The sequence below is a fragment of the Sorex fumeus genome, unplaced genomic scaffold (genome assembly GCF_029834395.1).
Source record: "Sorex fumeus unplaced genomic scaffold, SorFum_2.1 ptg000024l, whole genome shotgun sequence".
NCBI classification, from domain to species: Eukaryota; Metazoa; Chordata; class Mammalia; order Eulipotyphla; family Soricidae; genus Sorex; species Sorex fumeus.
The window spans coordinates 8,932,958-8,945,499 of NW_026606081.1; the positions used below are offsets into that span (position 1 = coordinate 8,932,958).

The 12,542-nt window shown below is 47.3% G+C and overlaps 1 protein-coding gene across 1 annotated transcript in view; it reads right to left on the reverse strand.

Moving 5' to 3' along the window:
• Nucleotides 1-1,189: 1,189 nt before the first annotated feature.
• PDGFRL (platelet derived growth factor receptor like) overlaps nt 1,190-12,542 on the reverse strand; it is a 52,512-nt gene continuing 41,159 nt past the window's right edge. The window contains exons 3-6 of the mRNA XM_056114343.1: nt 10,925-11,076; nt 6,009-6,302; nt 3,187-3,326; nt 1,190-1,674 (exon numbers count right to left, since the gene is read on the reverse strand). Of these exons, the coding sequence (XP_055970318.1) occupies nt 1,486-1,674; nt 3,187-3,326; nt 6,009-6,302; nt 10,925-11,076 (775 nt within the window). The 3' untranslated portion in view covers nt 1,190-1,485. The remainder of the gene's footprint in view (nt 1,675-3,186; nt 3,327-6,008; nt 6,303-10,924; nt 11,077-12,542) is intronic.

Here is a 12,542-nt window from a genome sequence, read left to right on the forward strand (position 1 = left end):
TAGCATATTTCATTCTTCAGTATTTTATCCACCATCTAACACTAATCACAGCACAGGACTGATCCTACATCTCTTGTAAGTTATTTTCCCGGAATTTCCAGTGTAACTATAAAATCTGGCCAGTTATGGGCTAACATTTGGCTCACACAGCTAGACTTTGAAGTAGCTTTTCTTTTCAAAAAAAGTCAAAGCTGGGGGCTGGAGCGATAGCACAGCGGGTAGGGTGTTTGCCTTGCATGCAGCCAACATGGCCGACCCGAGTTCGATTTCCAGCATCCCATATGGTCCCCCGAGCACCACCAGGAGTAATTCCTGAGTGCCTGAGCCAGGAGTAACCCCTGAGCATCGCCGGGAGTGACCCAAAAAGCAAAAATAAAATAAAATGCAGTTATGCATTCTTATAAAAAAAAAAGTCAAAGCTAAGCATATTTGAAAGCCAGGTGTTGTTACGGGTTTTAATAGTTATGCTGGTTCATTTTTTTCAAAACCTGTATAACTCATTGGCTTTAAAGTTGCTATAGAGGGCTGCACTCTAGCACTGTCCTCCCCTCTTTTATCGTGAGTAGACACCAGTAATGTCTCCATTGTGAGACTTGTTGTTACTGTTTTTAGCATGTCGAATATGGCACAGGGAGCTTGCCAGGCTCTGCTGTGTGGACAGGATACTCTCGGTAGCTTGCCAGGCTCTTTGAGAGGGGCTGAGGAATCAAACCTGGGTCGGCCGTGTGCAAGGCAAATGCCCTACCTGCTGCTCCAGCCAGTTGCTATAGAGGGGGACAAAAATTTGTCTAAGCTTCACATCTTGAGTTGCTGCTCCTGCATAAGTAGTTGAAATACGCGTTTCCACACGTTTAGATTCATTAGAATACAAGGTATTGGCCAGAACATTGTTGACGAGCAACTCTTCTGCATGTCAGATTATAGAAGGCCAGAAACTTACCTTGTAGCTGCCGACCCCATTTGATCCCCTACATCAATATTGTCCTCCCGAGCACCGAAGCATCACTCCTGAGCAGCAGAGGCAGAAATTATCCCTCAGTACCGGACGTCTCCCAAAGGGATGGGGTATATACCTGACAGGCATAGAATCCCTGCACCATAGGGCATCCCACGCACTGCTGGGAATATCCCCACAAAAAAAGAAAATAGCATTTAGACCAGTTTTAATTTTTTATAAAAGTCTGCACATTTAATAGAAATGATTATATAAAGTTGTTTACATACATACGTTCTTTGTATGAGAACTACAAGCACACACATGGAAGGTAAGCGGTAAGAGTACATGTTTTCTGTTGGGAGAGTTAGCACTTCTATGATTAGACCATAGGACTTCCTTCTTGGCAGATATCTGGGTCTGACTCACAAGGCAGGGGCTGGAGTTTGGCTCCTTCCATTGGCCTCTGGCAGCGCAAATCAAAAGCGCCCCGAAGCTGGTCGTCTGCATCCACAGGCTTTCTATCAGTCCATTATGCTTCATTTTCCATGTCAGGAAAACTCAACAGTGGTGGCTACTGTAGTCTGTCCTTGGGGGTTCTGAGCCGTGCAAATGTAATATCCCATGTCAATGGTCTCAAAGTCCTCCACTGTGAGGACACTCTGGGACATCCGGGTGGTGTGTGTGAGCCCCCTGTGGATCAGCCTCCATGTGTCGCGGATAGTCACAGGCCTCTCGTCCTATGGAACGACATCAGAAAGTAGAAGCAGAAAGTACAAGCGACTATAAACAGCGCCCCTTCACCCAGCACAGTGAGTGTTTTTTCCAAAGAGCAAAACCCACACTTCCCAAGGACTATGCAGTACACATACCTCCGCTTTTGTGTCATAACCATTTTTGGCTGCCTTATTCCCCCCCCCCCCCCCCATAAGTAGAGTCTCGAGTTTCATGGTGCTATTTGGCTTTCTCTGGGGCTCAATATAAAGCATAAAAACAGGATAAAATTTTCCACATCCCCCTCCCTACATGGACTACTCACCGTTCCTTATTCACAGAATTTAAAACAAAAAACCATGTCCAACCAAAGTTCTGCCAGCGTAAATGAAAGCTTGTTCAGATTAGGGAAACATGTCATCTGACATGGCTCCAGATGCATGACAGTTGTGCCCCAGATAGGCAAGGTGATGCTGCGATGAGGTTGCCCCCTATTTCTATTCATTTATGAGCGGTTTCATCCAACATTGGTGAGGAAGAAGTATTTTCTGGATGAGTTTTGCATAATTATGATGCTTGTAGCATTACTAAGTGAACGCATAAGAATGAACCTTAGCAACGTTTTAAAAATCCCTTTGACAATCTTTCCTGTCTATTGTGACAGCACTTTGGCAAATAGCAGGTCTACCTGGAGGCTGACCGAAATTGTTCTCCAGAGAGTTATTTTCCGCCAACAGCTGCTCTGACTCCCGTTGGCTTTCTGCAGGTCTCGGGAGCCCAAACTGTTCTGGCAACAAAAGGATTGTTCCATGTTGGTAGCAAAACTGTTTATTTTAGTGATGGGCATGAAGGCTCAATGTGATGTAGCTGCTTTTATGGGAAGTCTATTTTAAAAGGATTTCTGGCCTCACAACACCTTTCTGCTGGGACCTGTGTTCACAGGAGGTGCTCAGAGCTCCTCACCATGGGGCACAGGCTGCGGCGGCGGTGGGGGGGGGGGGCAGTGGGAGGAAGACTAGGGAAAGAAATTTAAAGGGCTGTAGATTGGTCTAGAATCTTGCCAGAGTTAAATTCCAGCTTGGGCGTGGAGAAAGAAGGGGTGTACTTCCTTCCCTTTTCATGGGCATGGCCCTTCTTATGGGTTAAAAAGTAAAATCACTTGGGGACTGGAGCAATAGTACAGCGGGTAGGGCATTTGCCTTGCATGCAGCCAACCTGAGTTTAATCTCCAGCATCCCATATGGTTCCCCAAGTACCGCCAGGAGTAACCCCTGAGCATTCTGGGTGTGACCCAAAAAAGCAAAAAAAAATATTAAAAAGTTAAAATCAATTATGAGGAGAGAGTATGTGAAGTGAGTTGCTTCATGAAAGCCTGAGGGAATTTTCAGTTGGTTCTTAAGGACAGGGAGAGTGTATCTGAGAGCATATCCTACCTCTGCTATACATCGCACATGACTTGCACTTCTCAAGGAGTTGTGTCATCACCAGTAGGTGACCCCAAAGGGAACTCAGAGCTGGTGGGGTCCCGCAGTGCTTACCTTCTGCCCCGGGTAGATCCACCTGAACTCCACCTCCACGTCAGGCTCTCCTAGGACAGTGCAGAGGATGCTGATGTCGTCCCCACCTTTCACTTTGTTTGAGGATGCTGAGATGGTGGTGGATGGAGGGCCACTGGGGACTGGAAGTGAAGAGACAGGGCAGGTGAGAGGAAAGTCATGGGCACAACACAAGGACAAAGCCTGCTCTAGCCCAGAACTCTAGCCTCCCACTGGCACTCTCCCCTCTTCGGAACATTCCAGAATGTTCCTTGTCAGCTTGCTCACATCGTTTTTTATGGTACCTAGAGCAAGTCAGAGAGCCGCCAGCTAGAGCATCAGCAGTGAGCTGGACAGACACTCTCTGAGCCTGTGGGGCCTTAGTGGAGGAGGGAGATGTGAAATAGGCCCCTACATGGTTCATCTGAAACCTGAATTGGGTTTCAAGCTTAAAGGAAACCCAGGATGTTTGAGAAAGCAGTGTGTGACAAGAGCTGGAGAGAGAATACAGTGAGTAGGGCCCTTGTCTTGCATGGGGCCGAGCTGGGTTCAATCCTCGGCACCTTATATGACTCCCCAAGCACTGCCAGGAGTAACTCTTGAGCATCACCAGGTATGGTCCAAAAGCAAGCAAAAAGTCTACAATGAATGGTGGGCATGGAGGCGAAGCAGTCAAGCCCAGAATGGCCTTATGAAACGCCTCCAAAAGAAGCAGGCCAGGTTGCTGGGCATGGAGGCTCAATGTGATGTAGCTGCTTTTATGGGAAGTCTATTTTAAAAGGATTTCTGGCCTCACAACACCTTTCTGCTGGGACCTGTGTTCACAGGAGGTGCTCAGAGCTCCTCACCATGGGGCACAGGCTGCGGCTGACCAGAGGAAATTCACTGACCTTGGTTCTAGGGAAGGCCATACCTACTAAATAGTTCCAAAAGGAATTATAATCAGCTGTGTGGAAAACGGAGGGGCGGGCGGGAAGTGACCATAATGGAGACCAATTGGAAACTATAAATGGAAAAATATAGAAAATGAGAGATGGGATGATCAAGTTCACGCCCAGTCTTGGTCCCATACATCAGGTGATTGACAGGCTGTGACAAGGAAGGTCCGGAGTTCAAAGATAGGCTGACAGGAAAGTTGATGCTCCTAGTATTCTGGACCCCGAATACTCAGTAACCTATTGAACATCTGAGGTTCAGAGACTGATATGGTGGAAAAGTCCCCAGTTGTGGGGGGGGGGGGAACTGGAGTGAGAAAGAACTGGGCAACACCAACATCTACAATCAGGGAGACTCAACAGGCTGACAAAGTAGAATAAGTTTGTTAGGAGAAAGCAGAGGGAATGGGGCCCAGGGAGTTTCATGCAGGCAAGGCAGAATCAAGTAGGATGAGAACCAACATTTGTCTGCTGGATTTAAAAGCATAGGAGGCCCCAAGGGTCCCAGCCAGAGCTGCTGTGCGAAGCATAGAGGAGAGTGTTTGAGGAGAGTGGACAGCAAGAAGGTACGGAGCAGAAGAGGAGTCAGTAAATGCTGAATAAGTCCAGGTATAAGTCTGAGGCTGGAGCTGCTCGTGATTCCCACGCTAGAGTAAGTTGGCATGCTGACTGAAGAAACCAGGTGTCTGAGGTAGAGCAACCAGGCAGGAATTGGGTCAGACAAATGAGTTTGAGGCAGAAGACATCCTCCGAAAAGAGAGTGAGAAAGATAGCCTGCCATGGACAAAAGGAGATGAGCAGACCAGTATGGCCTGTGTCCCACGGCGGGAGTGAGACCGTGAGGGTTGGGAAGTGGGAATGGGTGTAACAAGGTCAACCACCCCAGCTCTTGGCCTTGACAGGGGACCAGACAGTGCCTGAGGAAACAGCAGATCTGATTGTGGCAAAGGATCCAGATGGTCACTGAGAGGCTGAGGTAAGAAGTGGTGGTGGTGGGGGGGTTCCCTCTGGAAAGAAAGATGGTAGCTGCTTGGGAGCTTTGTGGAAAGCCAGGTATGAGCTGGTCGTGATGGGACGACTAAAACCTCATGGGAAGGGGGGCCTTCCTCGTCCTTCATGCCCTACCGAGGTCACGAGTTGCCCCCCACGAGCAGCTCTCCAGCATGGCCATGGCTCCAGAGCACAGAAACCAATCTATAATTATCTTACTCTCAGCAGAAATACTTACAGGGTTAATAAGTAAAATACCAGAAATCCAAAATCTCGCGGCCGCTATTGCGGCCACACGACATCGTTTAATTCTTGTGACCAGCTGTAGAAAACAAATCATTTCACAATGCCTTTTCATCAGGTCTGATTTGGGGGTGTAAACTCTAAATAATAAGGGTGCATCTTTTGTCGAAACAATAAATTGAGTCAAAGTAGATAGAGTGTTAACTAGAATTCATCTGCCTCACAGGCATTGGGAGGGTTGGGGGGGAATTATTGGGGTTCTCTGTGGTGAAAAATAAGTATTGGTAAAGGGAAATGTGATATTTGCATGACCAGGACTTAAACCTGAAGGCTTTGTAACTTTTCCCACAGTGATTAAATAAATAAATAAAAGTGACCAATGAACAAAAAATTTAAAAAATAAAATAAAATGTACTTATAAAAAAAGTGGTGGGGGGGAGCTGGTCACTCACACACTGGCAAATGATGAAAGAATCTGGGAAGAAGGAAGTTAAGTGCTACTGGGGTCACAGGCTAACAGGTAGGATATTCTGGAAAGGTTGGTGCTGTCAAGAAACAGATAAGAACTGATTTCTGCACCTTCTCTATGCACCCACAGTAGGGAATGGCAGGATCTGACACTGAGGGCCAAAGGCCCTAGCAGAACATAAGCTTTACCTTCTACGTAGAGCAGATGGTACTTGACAGAGATCTGAGACTTGCCCCCAGCCTCAGCCTTGCAGTAGACAACCCCTTGCTGGTCAGAATGAGGCTGCAGATACACAAAACCTCTCCTCACGTCATACATGATGTCTGTGCCGTTGGCTGGGATTTCCTTGGCTGGAAACTCCCTGTGGAGAGTGACTTTGGCTGATAATACAGTAACTCGACAAGGAACCACAGCTTGTCTGTCAGGGTTCAGGTACACAACATCAAAGTAACTGGGAGATGGCACAAAGAGTTCCCCTTTCTCTGTAAAGGAAAAGCAGAGATTTATTTATTCCACAGAGACAAAAGGATCAGCCCTATATCCTTGTACTATCTCTCCTGACCATAATTATGCTTTTTTTGGGTTTTTGTTTTTGTTTTTTGCTTTTGAGGTCACACCTGTCAATTCTCAGGGGTTACTCCTGGCTCTTCCCTCAGAAATTACTCCTGGCATCGCTCAGGGGATCATATGGGATGCCAGGGATGGAACCCAGGTCAGCCACATGCAAGGCAAATGCCCTACCTGCAGTACTATCGCTCTGGCCTAATTATGTTTTTTAAAGTAAAGTAAAGTAAGTAAAGGCCCTCCCGTTGATCATCGATTTGCTCGAGCGGGCCCAGTAACGTCTCTATTGGAGACTTTGTTGTTACTGTGTCTGGCATATCGAATACGTCACGGGTAGCTTGCCAGGCTCTGCCATGCGGGCAGGATACTCTCGGTAGCTTGCCGGGCTCTCCGAGAGGGGCGGAGGAATCGAACTCGGGTCGGCCATGTTGGCTGCGTGCAAGGCAGACGCCCTACCCGCTGTGCTATGGTAACAATAGTGTCCACAGTTTTGAAATTGATGTTCAAAGTTTCTGCACCCTACACTCTCCGTATATCACCCAGCGATATGCTCTTCAGAGGAAGAGCAGCTTAAGGTTCTGTACATCCATACAGAGGTGAGAAGGAACCGAAAATATACCAGGTTCTCAGCAATAGGAAAGTCCCTTTTCCCTTGCCTTTCCTTTCTGACTTGCTACTGATCCAGGCCCAGAAAGGAGGAAGGGAATTATCCCTTTTATAACCCATGAACCCCCTGCTCTGTTTGTGTGGAGACATTTTTAATATTTCAGCCATTTTTAGTAACTGCACTCCGGGGAGACAGTGTCCTCCCTGCCCACACACAAGCTGGATCCCAGCTGACCGTCCAATAGTCCTGTCTCCTGAAATTCCTTTGCTATTGTTCGAGCACTGCATGCTGGCCTTCACATCTGACAGAACCATGACAGTCAGAGGGCTCTGATTGGACTTTTTGGGTTTTGGTTTTGCTTTGCTTCGTTTTTTTGATATAACACGTTAAATCCTTGGTTCTCTAGATCATATAGTGAGGGACTGTCTCAGAAATTTCTCAGAAAATATTTGAACTTATACCCCAACATTGGCTAAATTCTTTCTTATAATAATATTGTCCTGGTTATGCCTGAAACAAATCACTTGTCTTGGCTTTCTCCCTCACCTCCTTCCTGTCACAATCCTGACAGGAGAGGTTGAGAAGAGAATCCCTTAATACAACTTCAAATGTCTTCCTGGACTAAGAGTTTGTTAGATGGGAGTGTCAAGGATGTGAACCTGGAGGTCCTCCACCACCTCCAACTGAGATTAAAAAAAAAAAAGAAGAGTTAAGGTGAGGCTCTACTTTGGTCATTTGGGGTTACACCTGGCAATGCTCAGGCTCTAGGGTCACTCCTGCCGGTGCGCAAGGTCAAATTTGGGCGTCCTGCGTGTAAAACCAGCACTGCAGCCTGTGTGCTGGCTGTCTGTCAGAGGCTCCATCTTCACTGGCTCTGCCTCAGCCTTGATGATGTGCACAGCTTCACAATACTCTGTCAGTGTTGTGGCTGACACCCACATGTTCACACAGTGTAGTCTCTTCATGTGCCAACACTTCCATTTAGAGTAAAGTAAAGGCCCTCCCGTTGATCATCGATTTGCTCGAGCGGGCCCAGTAACGTCTCCATTGGAGACTTTGTTGTTACTGTGTCTGGCATATTGAATACTCTCGGTAGCTTTTAGAAAAAGAAGAAAATCTTTTTTTAACAAGAACACTTATGGAACTTATGATTGTAAGATTTAGTGTTTCCTTTCCTTAAGGAAGGAGGGGGCTGGGCATACCAGTAATGTTGATAGAGCCACACGTGCTTCCGGGGGTCAGCTGCATACAAAGCAGGTACCCTCCCTGCTGAACTAGCTCTTCATCTCCTGTAGAGGACTCTGAACCAATAAGCAAAGCTGGGAGAATAAGCCAACAATCGTATGTGTGGCCTCATATTCCAATACAGGCTTTGGCAAATGTGACCACACCAATTACTTTTATAACAGAAAAAGAATTTATTTGTGGGGCTGGGGAGAATAGTTCAGTGGGCTAGCACTCAGGCTTCACCTGCAGGAGTCCTGTGTTCAGTGCCCAGTGCCACGTGGTCCTCTGAGCATTACTAGGTAGATCCGCAAAACTGAAATAAATTTAGATTAACTGTGTCCCCTGCAAATATGTTGATTTCCACTCACACAGAGGACAAACACATTTAGAAAGCTAAATACTTATAAAGCTAAATACTTATAATACTATAAAACCCAAATGCTAAAAATAGTACAGTGGATATGGCACTTGCCTTACATGTGGCCAATTCCCAGGATATGGCACTTGTCTTACATGTGGCCAATTCCCATTACTGCCAGAAGTGATCCCTGAGCACAGAGCTAGTTGTGAGCCTTGAGCACTACTGGGTGTGTCCCAATATACCTCCCCCCAAATATAATGTGTCAGTTTCCCAATTAGAAACCAACCAAAATGCCTTCACAGTCTTTTCAGTCCAAGCATAAGGACACAAGCATAATGAATGCCAGACGCTTCCTTGTGTGGGGTGCAGGAAAGTGTTCTGGGAGAGCAGTAGGAACCAGCTTCTGAAAGAGCCCATCCCAGTGATTCAAACCCCCTCATGCCTGAAAAGACAAATGGCTAAATCCTCCACCCCAAATCCACTGGATGCTTAGTATTGAAGGATGGGCACGTGATACAGTGCCTTACATCACATCCTCATATGATCCAGGTTTCCTGTAAACTGTGATAATTTGTCAGGATGGAGCCATGTATATATATATATATATGTATATATATATACATGGATATATATATATATATGCTGTGCTCAGTGATCAATCCATCAATCCTGACTTGGGGACCAAAAGGGGTTTGAACTGGTACCAGTGGCATGCAAGGCAAGTGCCTTACCCCCTTACTATATCTCCAGTTCATAAATGTTTTTTAGTTTCCCTTAGATTCACAAAAAGGATGTTCATTCCTGAAGCACAAGGGTCAGCCTCAAACTCCAGAATCTGTAGGCTAATTCTTCCCTTGGCCTCTACAGTTGGGGGCAACAGAGTCACCCTTTGCCCTTTTCTGCCTCTTATTTCTTAATTCAAAATTTGATCATTTGTGGGGGGGGAGTTGGAGATAGATGTCCTCCCAAAATATAAGAGGGATAATGCATCTGCCAGGAGGGAAAACAGCTTTTGCTCAAGTTTTTGTTCTGAGAAAAAGTGATCCTGCTCAGTGACACAGATGATCTCCTGTGTCCTGGCATGAACGGAAGAGGCTGAAGTCTCTATCAGGCGGACGGTTGATAGAGTCATCGTGCAGACAAATCTCAGCAAAGCTCCTGTCTAGACTCAGGAAGCATCTGGCTTTACCTGATAATGCCTCAGGCTGGCATTTTTCAGCCTTTTCCAACCATGGCCAAGAATTGCTGTCTTAGGCAACAATGGCACCAGCGTATGGCCTGAAGATTCCTTACGGCTCTTCCAGACCTGACCTTGCTGGAGAACTTGACCAGCAGCAGAGTTAGGAGGAGTCTGAGAGGAAGGAGACTGGGAAGCCACTGGTCATGCCTGTTTCCGCAGTGCATTCTCAGGCGCCTCCCTTAGACTCTGGGATGGGGACTGAGCCACAAGGGCCACAGTCCTGGGAGAATCCTATCTCGAAAACTTCTGCTCAGAGCACTTGAACAACAAATTCTGGGTGGCCCCTAGCCAGCAGAATTTGGCCTCCAGGGACAAAAAGGAGAGTATGGGTTGTGGGCATAGGGGCCTGGAGCCAGGTGCTGCCACAGAACATTCTGCCATGATACCACGTTTTCCATGGGCACTGGCCAGTCTCCACATGTGGCAGCAGGAACACCTAGCAAGTGCCACTGAGGAACTGTTCATTATTTAATCTCAATTACTTCCTATTTGAATCTTTGCATGGGGGATTGGAGCAATAGCACAGCAGGTAGGGCATTTGCCTTGCAAGCGGCAGACCCGGGTTCGATTCCCAGCATCCCATATGGTCCCCTGAGCACCACCAGGAGTAATTCCTGAGTGCAAAGCCAGGTGTGATCCAAAAAGCAAAAAAAAAAAAAATCAATTTAAATCTATGCATATACCTCTCACGATGATCACAACATTGGACTCTGCAGGTAAACACTCAGAGTTCGTCAATTCTGGGGTCCCATCCTGATACAGCCCCTAGTTTGCTGTGCAGCCTTCAGGATTAATTTAACCTCTTTAAACTTGGACTTTTCCATGGCAGGTGGGCAACAAAGTAGCCTTAGTCCTTACTTGGAGGGTTGTGAGGCTCAGAATGAAGTAGGATCACTGGCATGAGAGCCCTGCACCCAGGGAGGGATTGTCGTCATTATTTGATACTCGCCAGGTGGGGAAACGTCTATCTGGGCCATGAACAGAGGTTGGTTTGGGGGTCAGCAGTGCTTAACGGACCAGGTAAGGTGCCAGCTGAGGAGGGCAAGCAGAGGATCTCTGCACGCTCACTGGCCCAAGTGTTCTTCCAGTGCAAACAAGAGCTTACCTGTAAAAAATATGTAGGTGGAGCCCGTCTTGGCCTCATCCCGCCTGCAGATGTAGCCATCACAGAGCTGCCCCCAGCAGCTGAACTCGCCTGTGTCAGCCGAGGTGGAGTTGACCAGGATCAGCTGGCCATAGCGTGCGTGCTGCTTCACACTGGGAGTCAAGGAGAGAGGGGGGTAGCTGTCTGAGAACTCGCAGGCACAGGGCACACTCTGCTGGGTTCAGCTCCAGCCCGGACGCTGCATGGGGAGGTCTCCCAGGTGGCACAAGCACACATGGGACGGAGAGAAGGGAAGCAGAGAGCAAAGCCTTTCCTAAGAGGCAATAGCATTGGAAGCTCTGTTTTCAAAGTGAGCGAATGCTCTTCTACCTCAAAGCTTGGGTTTTCTATTTGAAAAAAAAAAAAAAAGTCAGGGCTGTAGGACACTTGCCTTGTATGATGCCAACCTGGGTTTGATCCTCAGAACTACATATGGTCCCCTGAGCCCTCCAGGAGTAAGCACTGAGCTTACCAGATGTGGCCCCCAAAACACTACCAGGTCCTCCCGTTGTTCATCGATTTGCTTGAGCGGGTCCAGTAACATCTCTATCATGAGACTTGTTGTTACTGTGTTTGGCATATCGAATATGCCACGGGTAGCTTGCCAGGCTTTGCCGTGCGGGCGAGATACTCTCGGTAGTTTGCGGGCTCTTCGAGAGGGGGTGGAGGAATTGAACCCGGCTTGGCCGGGCTGGCTGCGTTCAAGGCAAACATCCTACTGCTGTGCTATCGCTCTAGCCCCATTACCAGGTATGGCCCAAAAATATCCACTACAGAAAAAAAAAAATCAAAGGTACATTAGCGACATTGGCCATAGACACAGGCCCTGGGCATGTGCTCTTGTTTATAATCTGTCCATTTATTATTATTTGGGGTCACACTCTGTAATGCTCAGGTATCTTATGCAATGCCAGGAATTGAAATAGGTTTAGAGGAAGCAGTGCCAGGCCTTACCTTCTAGTCCCTCTCTCTCTCTCTCTCCCTCCCTCCCTCTCTCTCCTTTCTCTCTCTCTCTCTCATCTCCCCCCTCTTCCTATAATCTGTTCACAAAAGAACAGTTAGCATGACTAAAAAGCATGATCTCAAATCTCTGGCAATGAAGGCTCAGTCTGAATCTGAGCATGGAATCTCCGAGAGCAATGTTAAGGTAAAGGTAAAGGTAAAGGCCCTCCCGTTGATCGTCGATTTGCTCGAGCGGGCCCAGTAACGTCTCCATTGGAGACTTTGTTGTTACTGTGTCTGGCATATCGAATACTCTTGGTAGCTTGCCGGGCTCTCTGAGAGGGGCGGAGGAATCGAACTCGCGTCGGCCATGTTGGCTGCGTGCAAGGCAAACGCCCTACCCGCTGTGCTACCGCTCCAGAGCAATGTTATTCTTTTAAAATTAAAACTGGTGACAAAACAAGATGCATCTGTAGCTAAGCTGCTGCCAGCAGTGCAGGCCATCACGGGCGACAAAGGGAAGGTCTTCGGGCATTATTGCACTTCTCTGGGCTCACCCTACAGTTTCTAGTTTTCTGATTCCTTTTTATCTTGTGCTTTTGTGTTGATGCACGTGAATATAACCATAAAGCCCTTC